The 23,282-nt window shown below is 38.9% G+C and overlaps 1 protein-coding gene and 1 long non-coding RNA gene across 2 annotated transcripts; both read left to right on the top strand.

The window, feature by feature from the left end:
* Positions 1–39: 39 nt before the first annotated feature.
* LOC309690660 (leucine-rich repeats and immunoglobulin-like domains protein 2) lies at positions 40–22,448 on the top strand. Its single transcript, XM_082507876.1, has 14 exons — positions 40–110; positions 203–520; positions 605–695; positions 3,824–3,908; positions 4,043–4,174; positions 5,711–5,831; positions 6,010–6,309; positions 6,395–6,485; positions 19,508–19,579; positions 19,844–19,989; positions 20,128–20,445; positions 20,527–20,617; positions 21,933–22,017; positions 22,148–22,448. Exons 6-14 carry the CDS (start codon positions 5,762–5,764, stop codon positions 22,256–22,258), a joined length of 1,284 nt encoding a protein of 427 aa, XP_082364002.1. The 5' UTR covers positions 40–110; positions 203–520; positions 605–695; positions 3,824–3,908; positions 4,043–4,174; positions 5,711–5,761; the 3' UTR covers positions 22,259–22,448.
* LOC309690662 lies at positions 6,643–9,959 on the top strand. Its single transcript, XR_014271780.1, has 3 exons — positions 6,643–6,667; positions 8,038–8,104; positions 8,195–9,959. It is a non-coding gene; the product is annotated as an uncharacterized lncRNA (long non-coding RNA).
* Positions 22,449–23,282: the final 834 nt, after the last annotated feature.

The following is a 23,282-nucleotide window of genomic DNA, read 5'->3' as shown; positions in this document are numbered from 1 at the left end:
CGGTGAAGTTCAGGTCTGTTTCTCTCTCTGTCTGATGATCACGATGTTCACTATAAATCGAGCAGCACTGCTCTTTGTTCAGCTGTTAGTGATGTGGGATGTCTTTGCAGGTAAAGAGCACATTTGTGTTTGAGATTCACTTTTTTACAGATGAAGTGCAGATAGAATTTTATATTGAATGATTGTCTCCTTTAAACTATAGAGATCGTTAAAGTCAACCACAGAGCTGTGCTGGTGTCCCGAGGAGACTCAGTGACGCTGACTTGCAACATATCCAAGACAAATGCAACGCAAATCTCCTGGACTAACAAAAGATCTGTTTTTCAATATTCCATTGAGCTGAATCGCACCTATTCAAATTTCTCATTGCATAGACTGAAAATAAATCACGAGTTTCCTACAAAGCTCATTATTTTTAGCGCTCAACCTGAAGATGAAGGACTTTATACATGTAACATAATAGGCAAACATGGCATATACAGCATTACATGGAATTTGACTGTGTCTGAGAACCCCAAAGGTAGGTAGACAAAAAGCAGATCCAGTGAATTCTAGCAAAGGTCAACCAAGCATTTTAAATTAATTCACTGCTGATTTGATACAGAATCCACTTCATCAAAGTATTTTCTACACATACTCCCACCTGCAATTGGATTCCTTCTGTGTTGCATCACACTGGCTGTCTTTCTCTACAGGTGAGTAAAACCTTTTTATCTTCATAATGAATGCATGAATGTGATTATTTTGTGTTCTTCTTCTTTCTTTGGCCGCACCAAATAAGAAAAAGACAAAGTGAAATGGAAATAAATGTATATGGCTAATATTATAGGATAGTAATTCGTTTAAAATTAAAATTGTCATATTTCTATGGTTTCAAAGCAAATTATGATAAATGAAAATTCCAAGTACACAATACAATCGAAAAATAAAATGCATTTAGATTCATAAAACCAACCTGGGCCTCTTGAGTTCAGTTCAGTTAAATAACAAAATCACTGACGCAGGGTGAATGTTAATACCAGACGAAGAATGCAGGTGAAAAATCTCTCATTGCATCCAGCTCTGTCAGTAAACATGGTAAACTGTGATGGAGCAAAATACTGAAACTGCATCCATCCAGCGAGTGTGTTCAATAAAAAATAAAACACAGAATAAATGTGTCTGGCAGTAGTTTCTTTTATTACTCAACCCAACCTTTTTATTTCATATGAAGATGCTTTATTGTTTTAGGTAGGAGAACACCAGAATTATCAAGTTTGAGCTGAAATAGTTTTTATTTTTCAAGTTTAGTTTTTTGTTCAGTACGTCTGTAAAGGCTTAAATCAGCCTCTGTTCTTTATGTTGGCCTATTTTTCTATACAGACGAGAGTGAAAAGAGGAAATAAGAGTCGTGAAGAAGTGGTTAAAGGTGGTCAGAGTCAAAGCTAACATTGATACTGGGGACTTTTTCTTTCTTTTTTCTTTTTTTGTGGTAAACCTCCGGCGTGCATGTTTCCATTCTGCAACTAGAAAAATACCTTTGTTATTCTCAAAGAGTCTGCATTCACTGTGCGTAGGGTCATCGTGCTTCATGTAGATTTTGCTACAAACAACTGAGATGCACTCCCCAAATAGATGATATTCCCTGCCATAAATTAAGGTTTGGTACACAGGAAATAAGTTCAACAAGACACTCGGAGACATAACAGGGCCAGACAACAAGAGGGATAAGAAAGCTGGAATGCTGAATACTTGAGAAAGATAATCCGAAAGAAGACGAGAAGAACTTAGCTCACATGCAGAGAGGAGGAGACAGAGGCAAGTATATTGTGGAATATAGCAGGAACTTAAAATGGTGTGGTCAAATAGGAATACAGGAGGTAAAAAAATCAGAACTTTATGTAGTACTCATGATGAGTACTACATAAAGTTATAATATATAACACTAAAACCACTGCTGATTGATGCATCCAGGGCATTTCGGGGTTCAGTTTTTTGCTCAAAGATGATTTGACATGACTCTGGGGACTGTGTTGTTCTTGTGCTTTTAGATTTGACAGCTGTGTTTGATACAGTGGATCATGCCATTTTACTCTCTCGTTTGGAGCACTGGGTGGGCATTAGGAGTGTTTCAGTTCTTTCTTGGCAGGGCGAACTTTTTGTGTCAGTCTCTGTAACCATGTGTCGTCCTCCACTCCTCTCTTTTGTGGTGTCCCACAGGGCTCAGTTCTAGGTCCCCCTCCTCTTTTTTTAATATCTGATCCCTCTTGGTCCTATACTGAGAAAACACGGCATTGCATTGCACTTTTATGCTGAGGACTGTCAGATCTATGTCCCTCTAAAGAAAAAAGGCACATATTTCACACACCATTACTTCAGTATCTTGATGAAATCAAGGCTTGGATGTCTCTTAACTTTTTAAAATTCAATGACAGAAAGACTGAGGTGATGGTTTTTGGTAGCCCCACTGAGACCCCAAATGTGTATTTAGATACCTTGGCCCAGTATGTTAAGCCAACTGTCACAAACCTGGGGGTCAAAGTGGACTGAACTGAAGCTTGACAGTCGGATTAAGGCAAAATCAAGCTTCTTTCAGCTCAGGCAGCTGGCTAAAATAAAGCCAATTCTTTCACAGCACACTTTGAGACAGTTATCCACACTTTTGTTTGCACTCAGCTGGATTACTGTAATGCACTTTATATAGGGATCAGTGCATCATACATTACTCATCTACAGAGGGTGCAAAATGCCACAGCTCCTCTTTTAACTGGCACCCATATTTTAGCTTCACTTGACTGGCTGTCCATTTCTTTTGGGATTCATTTTTAAATTATTTTATTTGCTTTTAAAGCCCTCAATGGCCTAGCCCCATCTTATGTGTCTGAGCTGCTACAGCCTTATACACCCACCCGCTCTCTCAAGTCAGCTGATCAGCTGCTCTTGAAGGTACCCAGGACTCAGCCTAAACTTAGAGGAGATCGAGCTTTTGCTGTAGCAGCTCTGTGGAAATGTGGAACGATCTGCATTTAGAGATTAGACAGGCTTCTTCTCTAAATGTTTTTAAATCACTCCAAAAAACCCACCTCTTTCCCCTCTCCTTTGACCCCGTGTGAGATGTTGGTTTTATTTTTAGTTGATTCTATGCTGTTTTATCTTGTTTTTAATATAGGGCTGTTTTTTTTCCTGTATCACGTCTTTTGTTTATTTATTTTTGCTGTTTTCTGTTATTCTATTGTTTTTAACATATTTTCTGTACAGCACTTTGGTCCTGTGCTGGGTATTTTAAAGTGCTTTATAAATAAAATTGGATTGGACTGGACTGGACTGGAGGTTCAGATAACCAACCCTGTGATTAAATAGCACCAACCCTATATCACAGATACCTATAAAGAAAATATTTAGAATACAAGAAAGAACCTAAGATATTAATGTAGTAGCAAACCTCACAAGATCCTCCAGATCTCCATCAGACTGAAGTCTGAGGTTTCAGAACAAACTCGATTGTTCCAGTCAAAGATGTTTTAGTGACACAAGGGGAGGAGCTTAACACTATTGGGCAGGTAGTTTTAATGGTGAGCCTGAGCAGTATCTATCAGAATTTCACTGTGTTAAATAAGTTGAATTATTTAAAGAATATAACACAAAACTGAATGTTACATTCATTTTTCATGAACTCAAAATATGTTTTCATTCATTTCACCAAAATTTTTACCTCTACTTTGTCAAAAAACAAAATATCTACTGAAAAATAATGATTATTTTTACTATCAGCAAATTCTTAATCATTTCTAAACCCATATATAAAAATGAAACAAAAATAACGTTCTGTGTTATTTTTCATTAGATGCTGCACCAGGACCCTGAAAAATGGCTTGCATGAGATCAGGACCTTGAGTTTTGTCCAGTATCATGCTCAGCTGGAAGGAAAGGTTAGAGGAACTTTATTTATTTATTTTTTTCCACACAAAGTGTTTCAACTCATATCTTCTCTTACCTACCCTCATGCTTGCTATTTAATGTTTTTCTCGTAAGAATTAAGTTTATTTACACTTTCGATCCATAGGTGGTCCCTCCACAACCTCAAAGTTTTGCAGTGTACAGGACAGGCAGCACTTTGAGAGACTCAGTCCAACCTGTGACTTATGGTGTGCTGACAAGAAGAAAGTCCAGATAAAGAAGATGAAAAGGAAACAAAGTATAGACTGTTTAATTCATTGTCAGTGCTTGTAAGAATAATTCAACCACAAAGCTCAAACACCATTTTTCATTGCGTCTGCCTGGATTTATAGAATCAATTTACAAAAATAACAAATGATTGCTTTTATGTTGACCATGCAGTTTAGTTTTATTTTTATTACCAGGTTTTGAAACGTCTGGAGGTTGTACCAATTAAGAAAAAACTAAAGGAAATGTAAATTTATTTACATTATTTACATTACACTTAAAAATGAAAATTGTCACATTTCTATTATGGTTTTAAAGCATTTTATAAAAAATGAAAATTCCAAGTACACAACAATGCTAACAAATAGCATGCATATAGATTCATAAAACCAAGCTGGACCTCTTGAATTTAATTCTGTTAAATAACAAAATCACTATATTAGTGTAGACCTAATTTTCTATCTGTACGAGTAAAATTTTGTGTAAAAACATTTGATTTTCAATCTTAATTTTGACTGTTTTTTTTTTTTTTATCTTTGACTTGTTTCTTCTGTTTCAGATATATTAGTTTTGTCATAAATGTATTAAATTAGGCTTTTTGCACCTGATTATTTTCATAAAGCTGAAACTGGATATATGTAATTTTTTTAATAAGCATAAAACAAGCATAAAATTAAGCTCATTCAGATTATGTCTGTTGTGTAAATATCTCCAGGTAACTTGCTGGTGATTTTCAAACAGATTTGGACTAACATTTGTGTCCTGGGTTTGAATCCACCATCTGGCTGGGACTTCTCTATGTGGAGTTTGCATGTTCTCTCCCAGTACTCTGACTTCCTCCCACAGTTCAAAGACATGCTGTTAGTCGCGTTACGTTAATTGGTAATTCTAAATTGCCAATCAGTTTGTCTCCAGGCTCCAGACATGTGTCATGCTTTTTACACCCTCCATTTGAACTTAACTAGTTTTGTTTTGAATGTGGCTGCTGAGAATTTAGCCAAAAATAAAAGTGAAATGATTCTGGAAGTTGTGTCCAACATGTTCATGATGCTTAATGTGAAATTCGACGGCCAGTCTGAAGACATTTTATACAAATTGCTATTTTAACAGTTAGCTGCTCACTGACCAAGACGTTTTGTACTACTTAGTGAATTTAGTCTTGTTCTTGGTTCTCAGTTGGTTCTTTATCTGTAATACTGGCATTATTACATCTAGTTTAGTTCAATTCCCCAAAGAGCTGAGAATAGGATTGGAGCCCCTTTTCTGAGAGAGCTACTTTAACTCTTGGGGGCAAAGATTCAGCTGATAAATTTTCCTTCATTCCAGTGCATCTTATATTTATGAAATGAGTGACTAAATTACAAGAAGAAATTATTGGCAATATAATTGTGTTCAGTTTCTTGAATAACTGTGTTTGAACTGCGACATTTGTAGTTAAATTCAATCATTGCATTCATGACATCCATCCAACTTATTGTTTGAACAAATGATGACACATTTACATACATTAGTTTCGTAGCTCAGCAGTAGAGCGGCTAACCACTTCCTTTTTGTGGCTCCTCCTCAGATACACATAAAGCTGACGGTTCAGGTCTGTTTCTTCCTCTCTCTGTTGATCATGATGATCAGGCTAAACCAAGCAGCACTGCTCTTCATTCAGCTGTTAGTGATGTGGCATGTCTTTGCAGGTAAAGAGCACATTTGTGTTTAAGATTCCTTTTTTTCTAGATTAAATGCAGATATAATTTTATATTGAATGAATATCTCCATTAAGCTTTAGACATTTTTGGAGGAAACCACAGAACTATCCAGATTTTCTACTGAAATATATTTATTATTTCTTTCAATCTTACATGTTGCTTAAAGACGACCACAGACCTATGTTGGCGTCCACAGGAGACTCAGTGACACTGACTTGCAACATATCTGAGAAAAATGCAACACTTATCACCTGGACTAACAAAAGATCTGTTTTTCACTATTCCATTGTGCTGAATCGCACACATTCAAACTTTAATAGACTGAAAATAAACCATGAGTTTCCTACAAAGCTAATTATTTTTAGTGCTCAGCCTGAAGATGAAGGACTTTATACGTGTAAGATAACAGACAGAAGTGGCGTAAACAGCATTACATGGAATTTAACTGTGTCTGAGAACCTCAAAGGTAGGTAGAACAACAAACAGGAATAATCACTTCTAGTAAAGGTCAAACAAGCAATTTATATTAATTCTCTGCTGATTTGATACAGAATCCATTGCATCAAAATATTTTCTATACATACTCCCACCTGCAATTGGATTCCTTCTGTGTTGCATCACACTAGCTGTCTTCCTCTATAGGTGAGTAAAACCTTTTTATCTTCATGATGAATGCATGAATGTTGCTTCTTTCTGTTTGGCTGTAGAATCGGTGTCAGCACTTGTAAGACTGATTTGTCCATAAATCTCAAACACCATTTTTTATTATGTTTGATGGCATTTAAAGAGTCACTGTGACTCACACTAGCTGTCTTCCTCTATAGGTGAGTAAAAGCTTCACATAACTTCACAATGAATGGATGAATTTGGAATTTTTGTAGAATTAATGGATGAGTGAAAGCACAAATTAATCTATGTGTGCTAGTTTGCTGAAATGTAAGCTCTGGTCTGATTTCACTGTATAATACCCATGTATAGCGACAACAATGCAATCTTTATCTTTCTTTTTAAATCAAGGTTTGGTACACAACTCACCACTAAAGTCCATCTGAGAGAGGACAAGGATAACTATAATACTATAGTATTTTATATACAGAGGAGGGGAGAGACAGAGGCAGGTATAAAGCGCATTATGGTAGAAAATCACATAGGCGGGACCACAGCAATACAGGAAGTGAAATATCAAAGTTGAGAGCCAGTGATGACTACAAAATAAAAGAGGACCAGAAAAAAATAAAATAAAATGCAAAACAATGATTGAAAATCTACAGTAATATACTGACTGCTGATCGATACATACACGGCAATTTAGGTTCAGTCCTTTGCTCAAGGACAATTTGACATGTGGACTCAGGGAGCTAAAGGTCAAACAATAAACTCGGTAATAAGTCACCGGTAGCTCTGAAGAAAATCTTCAAATAACTCAATTTAAAGAAAAAAACTCAAAAAAATATGTTCAGATATTCATCTAGCTTCAAAATTGCCCAGATCTTTATCAGATCGAGGACTGAGGTGCCAGAACAAGCTCAAGTGCTCTGGTCACAGGTGTTTTGGTGAACACTACTGATCAGGCTGTTTCAGTGTTGTGTCCAAGTAATGTCTATCAGACTTCAAAATACTGTAACAGAAAACTGAATGTTACAAACATTTTTCAGTTGAATCAGAAAAAAGCCTCAGGTACTTTAAAATCTAAAACAACATTTACTTTCCCGTCTGTGCTAATATATATTTTGTTTAGTGTTAAAGTGTTAAGCTTTGATATTTAGTGCTACTCTAATTAGCACTTTACACAATAGTATAGTGCATTTTCATTTCATGAAATATGAAAATAGATTTTTTTTAAAAGCGAAAAGTATCACTCACATAACTGAAGGAAAATAAATAGATTTTTTTCTCAAAATATGTTGAGAATGCACAAATGCCGAATGCCATAAACTGCACGAATGCCATAAACTGCACAAATGTACTGTTAATAAGGCTGGGAAAACCTGCAGTCAGCTAAGACTGAAGAAGTCACTTGAATGAGTGAAAAAATGTTTCTCCCACTGAAAATGCTACATCCAGATGAGCAGAATCAACTTTTGGGATTTACTTACCTGGATGATTGAGCATGCATCAAGACTATCCTGTCTTATTTCTGAATCACCTGGCGAGTACTAAGATTTCATTATCAGTCACTTCTTTTAATTTGCAGAAAAAATGTGATGAAACTAAATCAGGATGCCGTCCAGGATCAGATTCTTCCTCAGTCAGGAGAAGAGGTCAGAAGATTGTTGCCACCTTTAGCACTGTCACATGTCTCTGCCTTAGTACAGTCTACACTGATTTTTATTTTTACTTTGTCTTTATAGACATCTCTCCCTCAGCCACAGGGTGGCAGCACTAATTGTGAAAACAACAGGCAGAGGAGTCAGTATATGGAGAGACTGAATTCAATCTATGATCACTTCTGAACTGAAAAACCTTCCAGTTACTGACAGACATGAACAGTGTCAGAGCAGAAACTAAAAGGGAACGCCATCAGAGGGAGGACATCCGGGCTACAACAGCCTCTTCAGCTCAGACAAATGACTCTGCCTGTGAGCGCAGCAGTTCCAACCATCCATCACCATCCAGGGAGCTTTTATATCTCAATGATCTTTGCTTTAACAACTTTGAGAGCACTTAGTTTGACAGAAGTTTTTTGCTTTATCTAAGACTATAAGACCAGGTTCACGAACCTATGTACTGTCAACCTATTGATTCACTATAAGAAAGCCTATGACTCACACGGATTCTGGAATGTCTAGAACTATACAAGACCAACAGGACCCTAAGATCCTTCATCGGGAATTCAATGGGGATGTGGTGAACAATGCTAGAGGCCAACTTGAAGCCAAGTGCGTGGTCAAGTGTGGAAGGTCTGAATCCCCTTAGCCAGATCATCAACAAGACTGGCTAGGGATATCAACTACACAATCAAGCAATCATCAGCCACCACACCTACATGGATGACATTAAACTGTATGCCAAGAGTGAACGAGACATAGACTCACTGATCCATATCACTAGGATATACAGCAATGACACTGTGATGTCATACTGACTGGAGAAGTGTAGTGAGATGGTAACAAGAAGAGGGAAAGCAGAACTGAGCGAACTGCACTAGCAGAAGGCAACAATGTAGACATCAAGGACAGTTACAAGCAGAGGTGTGGACTCGAGTCACATGACTTGGACTCGAGTCAGACTCGAGTCATTAATTTTATGACTTTAGACTTGACTTGAAAAAATGTTCTAAGACTTGTGACTTGACTTGGACTTTTACACCAATGACCTGGGACTTGAATTGGACTTGAACCGGTTTACTTGAAAAGACTTGATATTTCACCCCAAATATAAAATTTAACATGCATATTATATAGAGATTGAAAATGTGACGTCATTCAGGGGTAAAACCGCAAAGGATTCTGGGAACTCGTGGCAAGAGGTACTAGCGCACGCAGGCTTTCAATTGAAATCAGTCACACAGCGATAAAAAGAAACACAAAAATGGCAAGAAGCTGTTGTATTATTAACTGCAATAGCCGGTCGCATGACAGCCACGGAAAGCCGACGGGTAAAGAGATCGGTTGTTATCGGATTACGTCGTTGAAGAGAAATTGTTCGAGCCGTGTTTCCGAAGTAACAAAGAGGTGATGGATGGACTGGATTGCAGCCATTCAAAGACCAAATATAACGTCCCAGAACCCTCCAGCTCACAGGTTAGTCTGCTCCAAGCATTTACACGAAGGTCAGTCTGCTGTTGTAGTTAATGCGTCATTTTTCTTAACATAATTGGTGATATAGGTTACAAGCAAGTCTGGCGCTGAACAGAAATTGTGGCGCTATGCTCCTTTGTTTATTGTGCACAAATAGTGAATTGTCCTGACACAATACTGCGTTTCGCTTCTGTTATTATGGTACATTAACAAAAACATATACTTTTATTCACAGGATAAAACAGGTTTTTTGTATCACTAATTGCCCAGTACGATTACAGCATACAATATTGTTGTCACTGCTACATTTCTGTAACGCGTACCAGAAATTATTTCCACTACTAATTAATTACCGTTGAGCTCAAAGGTCCTATTAATAAACTGTTAACGAATGTGTATTTATGATGACAATTTGTGAGACTGGTAAACTTATGATACGTACGATGGTCTTTCGTTCTACACGGTGCATTTCAAGGTCCTGTACCCATCCATCGGTAAACTGTACCTGGACTTGTTGCAGTGACCTGAAGTTACTAAACTTCATGAGTGTATGCACTCACTCCAAGAACCGTATGATTATAAATATGCATATAAATATGCTACAATGAGATAGCTGACTTCATCTAACTAGCAAATGTTGTCCAGGCTACGTTGGTGATGCAGTTTTTTTAAATATGTATGATATTTTTGTCATGCGATTTTAAAGCTGGTCCTACAACCGCATCCAAGAATAACATGCAGCTTATCTCAGAACTGTCGGTGAAAATTATTCTTGGAGCTAAGTTTAATTGAGCTGCATTTTAAAGAGGTGCAATTTCACAATTTGTGTATATTTTCTAAGTTCACTATTTTGTCATGTGTTGAGAAAAACACAGATTTAAAAATTACATGGTCTAATATTTACATTTAGCATATAACTGCAACATGCTTTTTTCGTTTGTTTTTTTTTAAAGACTCAAAAAGACTTGAAATTCAAAGTTTCAGACTTGTGACTTTACTCGGACTTTTACACCAGTGACTTGAGACTCGACTCTGACTTGCCTGACATTACTTGAGACTTGACTTGAGACTTGAGGATAAAGACTTGAGACTTACTTGAGACTTGCAAAACAATGACTTGGTCCCACCTCCGGTTACAAGTCCATCCATACCATGCATGGAGGGTTTCACCATATCCTGGGATTGTGCACTAAGCAGAATGAAGGAGACTAGTGAGTGTCAGAGTCATTATTGCTTTACTCTGCAGAAAAATAATGATAAGGACACTGAATCAGGATCAGTTTCTCCCTAAGTCAAGAGAAGAGATCAGAAGATCGTCATCATCTTTAATACTCTCAAATGTTTCTACCTTATTTTCTATCTCAGAGTCAGCACTAAATTTTCTTTTAGCCTTTTGTCTTCATAGGCAGCGGTGCTCACTGTAAAAATACCAAGCAGAGCAGTCAGTATATTGAGAGGCTGGATTTAATCTGTGGTCACTTCTGAACTGAAAAGCCTTCAAGTTACACAAAGACTTGGATGTTTTTCAGGGAAGCAGGAGGACAACAGGGCTACAATATCCTCTTCAACTCAGAAACACATCTCTGGCCACAAATAGAGCAGTTCCAACCACTCCCATCCAATCTGCGTGTTCACAAGGAGCACCCAGTTAGGAGAAAGTTTGCATCAAAGGAAGATGAAGAGAACTAAACTAAATAAACAGCAGGTCTGCACCAAAGCGCAGTGTCAGATAAATGAGGAGTATTCGAAACTGTGAATCCGGTTTCAGTAGTCTAAGTATTAAAATGTGAGCAGGGAATGGGCATAGTGGATGTCTTTAGGGTGTCAAGTATATTTATTTATACAGGACTTCAAGCTCCCTAAACCATTTTCCTACAATAAGCCCTCAGGAAATTCAGAACTCCACCAAGGCAGGTCACTCTCTGAGTGTTGTACAACACTGTTGTAATTTTATTTATTTATTTTGTTTGCTTTGTTGTTTTTAAGCATTTTTAAAGAAGTTTCACTGCAGAAAAAATAAAGTGCAAAGTGCAGACTTTTGCTTTTTAATATACTTGTAATAATCTTGAGTATAATTATTTGTATTTTATATAGTTCATTAATGTGGATGTAGTACATGTTTGCTTAGTAAGGTTTCTTTAAATATTCAGTAATAAATAGAAAATGAACAAAAGTTTTTTATGTTAATGTACATTTTTGGAGTTTAGTTATTTTTTTTTTGACATTTTGGATTTTTATATTTATTTATTTTTCTTTAGATCTTAGATATTTTTATAGACGAGTACAGACTTGTGTCATTGTCAAGAAGACACTTGATGATGTTGACTTGCAGCATATCCAATGAAAAAAAAGATAAAACAATAATCTTTTGGATTTGGATTTTTTATTTCCTTCTGGTAGAATCACTGCAGATGAACAGTGGTCGAGTATTTGTGCTACAGCATTCACACTACCCCTCCAGTTGCACTTGAAATGAGAGGAGTAAGAACACAGAATTAATTTGACTTCAATCTGCAATCTTCTGACACTGTACCTTAAATCAACCTCCCAATTTTAAAGTGACTTTCTAAGACTGATATATTATATTCTCCAAAAATTAATTCTGTTCATCTGGTCGTAGCGTTTTGTGGGAGAAACATTTCGTCACTCATCCAAGTGACTTCTTCAGTCTCAGCTAACTGCAGGTTTCCCCAATCTTGTAAACAGTGCATCTGCATAATGACTGAAACCAGCCCACTGAAGGAACAATGGGCTGGGAGGTCAGTTCCTTAATCTTAATTATGCAAATTCTCATGACCATTGATCAACAACCACTGACCAAAACCCACTGATCAAAGACCACTGACCAATGGCCATGAGTACCATTCACAGAGAGTTGGGGAATGGCTGCAATCACAGCATTGTAAGATGGCGAAAGATGTACCCTTAGGCCCCCTCCTCGATTCAGAGATGGTCTTTCCCTTTTCACGTAAATGGCCTCCTCGACTCCGCGCTCAAACCAGCGTTCCTCCCTGTCCAGGATGTGTACATCCTCATCGTTGAAATAGTGTTCACTGGCCTGTAGGTGTAAATAGACTGCAGAGTCCTGGCCTGATGAGGTAGCTCTTCTGTGTTGTGCCATCCACTTCGCTAGAGGTTGTTTGGTTTCCCCAATGTATAAATCCTGGCAATCCTCCTGGCACTTAACAGCTTACACTATGTTACTCTGTTTGTGTCGGGGACCCGATCCTTGGGGTGGACCAATTTTTGGCCCAGCGTGTTTTGGGGTTTAAAAGCCACAGAGACCCGGTGTTTAGAAAAAATGTGTCTCAACTGCTCCAATACTCCTGACACATACGAGATCACTACAGGTTTTCGCTTGGGCAGTGATTGTCCTTCTCTCCTGGATCGGCTGGAGCTTTCTTTAGGTGCCTTCCCAGCTTTGACAAAAGTCCAGCTGGGATAACCACATTTACTCAGGGCCTTCAGAAGGCCCTGAGTAAATGTGGTGTAATTAAATTGTAAAAACCGGTGTATACTTTACAGTCCGAATTTTCAACACGGGTTGAAATAGAGACTCAGCGTGGCTGCACCTTGTTGCACCTTGATGCTTAAATCAGTGATTTGGAGGTGCAGCGTGTCTGTGGACCCCAGAGGGTTAATAACACTCACCTTCATTCCATTTCCAGAGTGTAACAACCAACCACCTGTGTGAAATCTGAAATCCCCATGGTGTTGTTCAAAATGTGCTCTGGCACAATCATAAGCATTGGTTGCTACTGAAAACAAGAAAAGAGCTGGTCGCTATGGGCTGAACCATTTGTTAATTGTGGAGGGGGGTAACACTATGCAATAAATTCAGTTTTAGCATTTCTATACACTGTTAACTGTAACTACGCTCAAAATGTTCATGCTATTTTATTTTAAAAATCAACACTGTCATATGCAAAACTGGGGTGGCACTTGGTTGGCAAGAGATCATTTTAGGGTGGCACTTGCCACCACGTGCCACCTGTGGTATATTGTAATAAGCAGCAGCTATTACTACCTCCCACCAGTAGGTGGTACTGTGGTATTGTATGTGATTGAAAAGCGAGCTGAGTAAAAGAGACCCGACCTCCACCATAGCCTCGACTCAGTCCTCTGTGCTTGATCTAAAGTTGACTTTGACCGCAACCCACGTTAAACTAGCAGTTGGTACAACGCTGCATAAAGTTACAACATGGTGTCAGAAGTTGGCGAGACCGTGTGAACGGGGACCGCGACGTGAGTAAGCTAGCCGTAGATTAGCTAACGGTAGACATTGCTAACGGCATGGAGCAATTCAGGCCACCATCGCCGCTACTGCTCACCGGCAATTTATCTGAGACCTGGTGCAGGTGGGAACAAAGATTCAGACTATATATGACTGCTACGGGTGCGCTGGAGAAAGATGAAAAGGTTAAAACAGCCATTCTTCTCCACACTATCGGTGAGGAGGCGCTTGAAGTGTACAATACACTCACTGTAACCCCGGCCGGAGACGCGCTAGCAATGGAGGACATTCTGAAAGCGTTTAAAGACTACCGTAGTCCACAAAAGAACGTTGTTTTTGAGCGCCATAAGTTCTGGTCATACCCAATGTCAACAGGTGTAACAGTGGACAGATATATCACAGAACTCCGTCAGAAAAGTAAAAGTTGTGAGTTTGGGGTCAATGAGGACGACATGATCAGGGACAAATTGGTGTTCAGCATAAATGACACAAGACTAAAAGAGAGATTACTTCGTGACAACGACCTCACACTGCGCAAAACGATAGAAATATGCAGATCAGCAGAAGTGGCCAAGTCACAGATTCAGGCTATGCAGTCAACAACTGCAGCCCAAGATACGTCAGTGGACACATTAAGAAAAATAACGGGACACATTAAATCAGGACACAGTAAAAACAAAACGAGCAACGACAAGCAAATGGTTTGTTACAAATGCGGCAACAAACACGCGCTCCGACAGTGTCCAGCCTATGGGGCAACATGCCACAAGTGTGGGAAAAATAACCACTTCTCAAAAGTATGCAGAGCAGGCGCAGAGAAAAGTAGAAACTACAAGAAAACAAAAACTATTAATAACATTGAGACTGATGGGGATTCACTGTACATTGGCGTGGTGTGCAGTGACAAGCACAAAACTGAAAGTTGGCATGAAAGTGTAACAATCGGAGACGTATCAGTCACCTTCAAGCTAGACACAGGTGCGGACGCAAATGTGCTCCCCAGATCAGTTTACAACAAGTTACCAGGGATGCCTCGGTTACAGCCCACAAAGACTGTACTCATAGCTTTTGGTGGAGCCCGCATACGTGCAGATGGTGTGGTGTCTCTTGAGTGTGAAGCACGGAAGCACAAGGCTGTGTTTGACTTTCTTGTATCAGGCCATGCAGATAAACCGATCCTGGGTGGACAAGCTTGTGAAGAGCTGCATCTGGTGAAACGAGTTGAGACCCTTGCCATAACATCCACTAAAACGAAACTAGCCAAACCACCTTCTACCAAGGAAGAGCTTGTGGAGATGTATGCTGATGTGTTCACAGGCTTAGGTGAGTTCCCTGGAGTTCACCACATACACACCGACCCAAATGCAACACCTGTGATTCATGCATGCAGGAACGTGCCTCTCTCCATAATGGACCCGCTGAAGAAGACGCTACAGGACTTACAAAACAGAGATGTCATAACACCTGTCAATGAGCCTACAGATTGGGTCAACAGTCTTGTCGCCACACAGAAGAAGAACGGAACACTAAGGGTGTGTTTGGACCCTTGTGATCTGAACCAAGCAGTTAAACGCCAGCACTACTCCATCCCCACACACGAGGACGTTCGCAGCAAGCTAGCAGGAAAATCCATCTTCACCATATTGGATGAAAAAGATGGATACTGGCAGATCAAGCTGGACGAGCCGTCATCAAAGCTTTGTACCTTTAACACACCTTGGGGCCGGTATCGCTTCCTCCGGCTCCCATTCGGGATCAAATCCGCCAGCGAGGTTTTTCAACAAAAGAATTGTGAGACTTTTGGCAACATTCCTGGTGTATTTATCATTGCAGATGATATGATAATTGCAGCTACATCAGAGCACGAACACAATGAAATCCTGCAGAAGGTCATGGAGAAAGCAAGAGCAGCTAACGTGAAGTTTAACAAGGACAAAATTCAGTTCAAAGTTGACACAGTGAAATACATGGGCCATATCATCACAGCAGCAGGGCAGAAAGCAGATGTTTCAAAGATCAAAGCTATTGTCGACATGCCGACTCCAGAAGACAAACAAAGCCTTCAGCGTCTGCTGGGAATGACAAAGTTTTTGGCACAGTACATTCAAAATGAAGCATCACTCACAGCACCTTTAAGACAGCTACTCAAAAAGGACACAGCGTGGCAGTGGCAGCCACACCACACAGCAGCGTTACAGATGCTCAAGGCGACGCTCACACAAGCACCAGTGTTGAGATTTTATGACCACAAGAAACCATTAACATTGCAGGCCGATTCTTCAAAAGATGGGCTGGGTGCATGCCTATTACAAGAAGGGCAACCTGTGTGCTATGCGTCACGAGCACTCACAGACACAGAAAAAAGGTATGCACAAATAGAAAAAGAGTTGCTAGCCATTGTGTTTGCCACTAAACGATTCCACCAGTATGTCTATGGAAGACCAGTGACCGTGCAGTCTGATCATAAACCCCTGGAGGCGATAATGCGTAAGCCGCTATGCAAGGCACCAGCAAGGTTACAAGGAATGCTGCTGCAACTACAGAGATATGATCTCACCGTCACATACACCCCCGGCAGAGACATGTTCATAGCCGATGCACTTTCACGTGCCACAACCACCAGTGACAATGAAAATGTGAGTGAAAACACAAATGATGAAAGAGTTGTGTATGCTCTGGAGGCCACAGCAGCATTGAGTGAGAAAACACTGAGTGACCTGAGAACGGCAGTTGCAGCAGACAGCGTGCTACAGGCTGTGCGTGGAAGACACTTCAACGGATGGCCAGCTAAAAGGAAGAGTTTAGACAGAACACTCCACAGCTACTGGCCTATGAGACACAATATCAGTATCCACGATGACATTATTATGATAGGGGACAAGATTGTAATACCCCAAAGCTTCAGACAAGTGATCCTGGAGAAGTTGCATTTCGCTCACCAAGGTGTACAGCGCACAAAAGCCAGAGCAAGAAGAGTACTGTACTGGCCTGGCATGTCACACGATATAGAGACTATGCTTGAAAAGTGTGAACAATGCCAGCAAATGCAGCCAAAGAACCAGGCTGAGCCACTTATTCCACATCAGATTCCAGAGCTGCCATGGATGAAAATCGGAGCAGACATCTTCGAACTGAACGGTCAGCCATATCTTTTGTTAGTTGACTATTTATCCAAATACCCGGAAGTTCTTAACTTACCTGACAAAACGGCACACTCTGTGATTCAGAAGATGAAATCAGTCTTTGCAAGACACGGGATTCCCAAAGAGATAGTGAGCGATCATGTTCCATTTGCCAGCTACGAGATGAGATCGTTTGCAGCATCTTGGGAGATAAAGCTAACTTTTTCCAGTCCCGGTTTTCCTTCTTCAAATGGAATGGCGGAGCGAGCCATAAAGACTGTTAAACATGCACTTAAAAAAGCAATACGAACTGGAACAGATCCACATCTAGTGCTGTTATCTCTGAGGAACACTCCAGTCACAGGACTGAATGTGTCACCTGCACAAATGTTGATGGGAAGGGTTCTCCGCAGCACGCTGCCATGCGCCAGTGCTGTGTTGAGACAGTCAACCCCACAGAACATTCACGATAAAGTGCGTGGACTGCAGTCAAAGCGGAAATACCACTTTGATCAGCATGCAAGACCACTGCCTGTTTTGACCTCAGGCGATACTGTGCACATGCAAACACGGCGCGGTTGGGAGCCAGCTGTTGTAGCTCATCGGCGAGAGGAACCACGCTCCTACACTGCGCAAACACCAGAGGGTGAGGTGCTCAAGAGGAACAGGAGACATCTGAGGAAAATACACCCAAGCCTGTTTAAGGACACATCCATGGACCCAGATGAACTGTCTGTTCACGCCCAAGAGCCAGTTGTGCCACCAGCAAGTGACACCCCACAACACTCTCGTCCTGCAAGTATGGACAATACACCCACATGCTACACACGCAGTGGCCGAGCAATAATACGCCCTGCCAGGTATAGAGACTAAGTGATTGGGAAACTTAAAGTCACTCTACCCTGTACCTGAGTTGTTCTGTACAAGTTAGATAACTGTTTTGTTGGAAAAGAGAGAAAATATGTCATGTTTCATATGGTCATTTTGACATGTCTCATCCAATTTGTCATGTGTTCATCTGTTTCAAAAACACTGCACTGATATGTATTTGCATTGTTCAAGTGATAGGCAATCTAAGGTGTGCTTTACTTAATGTCTCAAGAATATAATATTGTTAATGTTCCTACGATTTAAAAGGTGCATTTATGTTACAAAATATTGGAGTTAAGAGGTAGTATCTTTATCTCGGAAAAGAGGGATGTGGTATATTGTAATAAGCAGCAGCTATTACTACCTCCCACCAGTAGGTGGTACTGTGGTATTGTATGTGATTGAAAAGCGAGCTGAGTAAAAGAGACCCGACCTCCACCATAGCCTCGTCTCAGTCCTCTGTGCTTGATCTAAAGTTGACTTTGACCGCAACCCACGTTAAACCAGCAGTTGGTACAACGCTGCATAAAGTTACAACACCACCCTTCTAGATCCACCCCTGCCTGACACTCGCATGGAGGAGACACACCCCAGTTGTTGGTGCTGCAAAGCCGCCGGGAAATGGCTTTCCAGGCAGCTCACTATAACCCCGTGGCAGGCGGGGGCGATTCTAGGATCAGAGCTTTGAGGGTGCTGAGCACCCAGAGAACTGCCCAGCCAGGCAAGAGAAACTTTACTCGTCACGATGAGACTTCTTCCCTGTCTCTGTCAGTCCCTGCATCCTTAAATGTCTCCAGTTGTCCCGAATTCTCTCTGACTGTCTCCTTGGTGCATTTAAACCCCTGTTCCTCCCTGTCCTCGTCTCCATTATCAGTCATCAGAGTTTTACCATCTCTGTGCAAGTCTGCAAATTTTGGGGGTGCTTGTAAATATAAGAAACTAACAAGAGTTTGAGGTACAGTGTTAAAAAATACAAGTAAAATAAAATAAAAATACTAATAAATAATATGTATGATGAACTGCAGATAAAATGGGTAAATTGAACTTTCGTTTTATTTATAAAATATTCAAACTCGAGAAATTCTCCAATTATAAAATAAATATATTAATTTAGTGAGCACCCCAAACTATTTGTATTTTTAAAAGAATGAATCAGCCAAGGAAGACACTGAAAAGAAGAAATGTCTGTAGTAAGGTAGAAGTGATTGATATGATATCTAACTTTGGGAAACCTTGGGTCCTTTCATTTTGCTTTCAAAAATCAAACTTTCTGAAATTTCACAACTGTGTGAAGTACACAGTCTTTACTGCAGTGAACCAATCAGTCCAACTTTACAATATAAAGCACACCACAGTGTTTAGGTGTCATTTTCAGAGGTGGTGATATAGTGTTGCAGTTCAAAGTTGCCTCTCTACACAAGTGAGTCACATGAGTGATTAAAGTATAGGAGACAGTTATTTGTCATATAATTATATTCCCACTTCACTTTCCATGTTTGAACAATGACAATTTGTTGTGAACCTGAAATATTGTATATATTACTTTCAAAATATTTTCTCAAAAAACATCATTCACATACATTTGTGTTGAGTTTCAACTGCAACAAACCACTTCCTCTTTTTTTTTTTACAGCTCTTCCTCAGATACAAATAAAGCTGACAGTAAAGTTCAGGTCTGTTTCCCTCTCTGTCTTGCAGTCATGATATTCCAGCTAAAACGAGTGGTACTACTCTTCATTCAGCTGTTAGTGATGTGGCATGTCTTTGCAGGTAAAGAGCACATTTGTGTGGGTTTTTTTCTGTTAAGTAGATTAAATGCAGATATAATTTTACATTGACTGATTGTCTCCTTTAAACTTTAGAAATTGCTAAAGACGACCACAGAGCTTTGCTAGTGTCCACAGGAGATTCAGTGATGCTGACTTGCAACGTATCTGAGAAAAATGCAACACAAATCTCCTGGACCAACAAAAGATCTGTTTTTCACTATTCCATTGTGCTGAATCGCAACTTTTCAAATTTCTCATTTTATAGACTGAAAATAAACCATGGGTTCCCTACAGAGCTAATTATCTTTAGTGCTCAACCTGAAGATGAAGGAATTTATACATGTAGCATAGCAGGCAACCGTGGTGTAAATATCATTACATGGAATTTAACTGTGTCTGAGAACCCCAAAGGTAGGTAGCAAAAAAAGGCAGATGAATCACTTTTAGTAAAGGTCAACCAAGAAATTTAAATTAATTAACTTCTGATTTAATGCAGATTCCACTTCATCCAAGTATAATTTTAAATGTATTATTTTCCTTTAACTTTAGAGATTCTTAAAGATGACCACAGAGCTTTGCTGGCGTTCAGAGGAGACTCAGTGATGCTGACTTGCAACATATCTGAGAAAAATGCAACACTAATCACCTGGACCAGCAAAAGATCTGTTTTTCACTATTCCATTGTGCTGAATCGCACACATTCAAATTTCTCATTTCACATACAAAAAATAAATCACGAGTTCCCCACAAAGCTCATTATTTTTAGTGCTCAACCTGAAGATGAAGGACTTTATACGTGTAAGATAACAGACAGAAGTGGCATATACAGCATTACATGGAACTTAACTGTGTCTGAGAACCTAAAAGGTGGGTAGACAAAAAACACTGCCAATCACTTCAATAACCAATTTAAATGAATTCACTGCTGGGTTTTTTTGTTTTATACAGAATCCACTTCATCAAAGTATCTTCTACACATTCTCCCACCGGCAGTTGGATTATTTTTATGTGGCATCACACTAGCTGTCTTCCTCTGCAGGTAAGAAAAATCTTCCTGATGAATGCATGAACGTAGCTCTTTTCTGTTTGGCTGTAGAATCGTTGTCAGTATTTGTAAGACTGATTCAACCATGAAGCTCAAAGACCATTTTTTATTGTGTCTGCCCGAATTTTAAAAAAAAAATCACGTTGACCATGCAGTTTAGTTTATTTTTATGACCAGGTTTTGAAACGTTTGGAGGCTGCACCAAATAAGAAAAAGACTAAATAATAATATCACTATATTAGGAGCCACAGGCTGAATGTTCATACCAGAAGAAGAACGCAGCTGAAAAATCTCTCATCGCTTCCAGCTCTGCCAGTAAACATGGCAAACTGTGATGGAGCAAAATACCAAAACTGCATCCATCGACAGCGAGTGTGTTCAATAAAAAATAAAACACAGAATAAATGTGTCTGGATGTATGTAGTTTCTTTTATTACTCACCAACTTATCATTTCATATTGAGATACTTTATTATTTTTCCTTCAAATTTATTCAAGGCTTGAAGAACACCAGAATTATCAAGTTTGAGCTGAACTTAAGTTTACATTTTTTTTTTAATTTCTGTAAGAACTGTAAACTTCTAAATTTAAAGATTTGAATCACCCTCTGTGCTTTTTGTTGGCCCTTTTTGTATACATTGAGAGAGAGAAAAGGAAATGAAAGTCGTGAAGAAGTGGTAAAAGTGGTTAAAGTGCTCAGAGTTATTCACTGACTCTGGGGACATTTTCTTTGTGGTACACATTCAACGTTCATGTTTCCACTCTGAAACAAGAACAGTACCTTTAGTTCTTCCAGTGGGTGGCAGGGTTATATTTTTTATATATATTGTTATAAAATATATTTAAAATGTATTTTAAAATATTTTTATTTTTATGTATATTATTTATTCATTTGTCAAATTCACAACTCAAAATGTATGTTGTCCACCAAAGTGGACATGTAAAAAACTCTTTGAATAGGACATGTTGAAAAAAATGAACATTTTTTCTTTTTTTCATGCCTCGAGGTTGTCATAATTCATGCATGAAAGGTTAAAAACACAGAAGAAGCACTGAGTCTTGGTACCAGAGCTTATATGGTGTCTCGGTTTGGGGAAAAGATTTTACTGGAACATACAAAACTACTGAGATGCACTCCCCAAATTGATGATATTCACAGCTGTAAATCAAGGCTTGGTACACAGGAAATTCAAAGTTCAAAAAGACACCCGGAATGCTGAATACATGAGAAAACAAATCTCTAAAAAAGCCCCTAAACAAACAAAAAAACATATAAGTCATATATAAAGTTCTGACTTATTTTTCATTAGATTCTGCTCCAGGACCCCGAACCACGACCTTCATGAGATCGAGATCTTGAGTTTTGTACAGTATCATGTTCAGCTGGAAGGAAAGGTTAGAGGAACTTTATTATTACTCAGATTTTCATTTCTCAAGTGTTTCAACTCATATCTTCTCTTACCTACCTTCATGCTTGCTATTTTTCTTTTTAAAGATTAAGTTTACGTACAATTTCAATCCATAGGTGGTCCCTCCACAACCTCAAAGTTTTGCAGTGTACAGGACAGGAATCACTTTGAGAGACTCAGTTCAATCTGTGGCTTTTAGTGTGCTGACAAGAAGAAAGTCCAGATAAAAGCTGAAAAGGAAACAAGTGGAAGGAGAGCTCAGGAGAAAGGTCACATTGAGTTTGAAAACATTACACATTTCTTTGAAACCTCATATAGACTTCTTTTTCCCCCTTTTTGTGTGTATAATTTTATGTAAAAACATTTGATTTTCATTGTTAATTTTGACTGTTTTGTTACATTTTGCTAGTTTCTTCTGTTTCAAATTTATTATTTTTTGTTATAAAGGTATTAAGTTAGGCTTTGGCTCTTGATTATTATTATTATTATTACCTGATTATTTTCATAAAGCTGAAAATGGATATATATACATATATATACAATTTCCAAGTAGTATAAGTAAGTATATAACAAGCATAAAACTAAAGTCATTCAGTCATTAATTATGACTGTTGTGTAAAGATCTCCAGGTAACTTGCTGGTGATTTTCAAAGAGATCTGGACTGACATTTGTGCTGCTACAACTAACACTTTCTGTATCTGCAAATAATATCTGAACATTTGACATTTTTGGTTATTTATCTGACACTGTTGTCTCAGAGCAAGAAGGTCATGAGTTTGAATACACCACCTGGCCGTGATCTTTCTATGTGGAGTTTGAATGTTGTCTCCAGATACTCTGACTTCCTCCTACAGTTCAAAGGCTTGCTGTTAGTGATATTAGGTTAATTGGTGATTCTAAATTGCACATAGGTGTGAATGGGAGTGTGAATGTCTGTCTTCAGGTTCCAGCTCAAAAAACTGAATTGGATCTGTTATGACACAATATGTCACTAAATTGATATGTTGATAAGCATGATTTAAAAGATGGCCTTAAGCTTTTGTGTGTCTGAAGTTAAAACTGAGTTTTTATTTTCAAAATAAGCTATCTTTTTCTTTTTATACAAAGAAGTGGCTTGTTGTTGCAACATTTTTACCTGTGCTGGATTATGGAGATATTCTCTATTTGAATGTTTCTGCTCAATGTCTTCGAATGGTTGATACTGTCTCTCATGCTTCTCTAAGGTTCATCACTAATCGTAAGTTTCAGAC

Source organism: Aulonocara stuartgranti (genome assembly GCF_965226115.1).
Source record: "Aulonocara stuartgranti genome assembly, chromosome: 16".
Classification (NCBI taxonomy): domain Eukaryota; kingdom Metazoa; phylum Chordata; class Actinopteri; order Cichliformes; family Cichlidae; genus Aulonocara; species Aulonocara stuartgranti.
This window is presented reverse-complemented; position numbering and strand designations above follow the sequence as displayed.

Excerpts from the sequence above, each read along its gene's own strand:
- LOC309690660 (XM_082507876.1), top strand. The coding sequence starts at position 5,762 with ATGATGATCAGGCTAAACCAAGCAGCACTGCTCTTCATTCAGCTGTTA. Across the intron at positions 5,832-6,009 it reads GATGTGGCATGTCTTTGCAG|ACGACCACAGACCTATGTTG; the intron begins GTAAAGAGCACA and ends TGTTGCTTAAAG. Across the intron at positions 22,018-22,147 it reads ATGTTCAGCTGGAAGGAAAG|GTGGTCCCTCCACAACCTCA; the intron begins GTTAGAGGAACT and ends TTCAATCCATAG.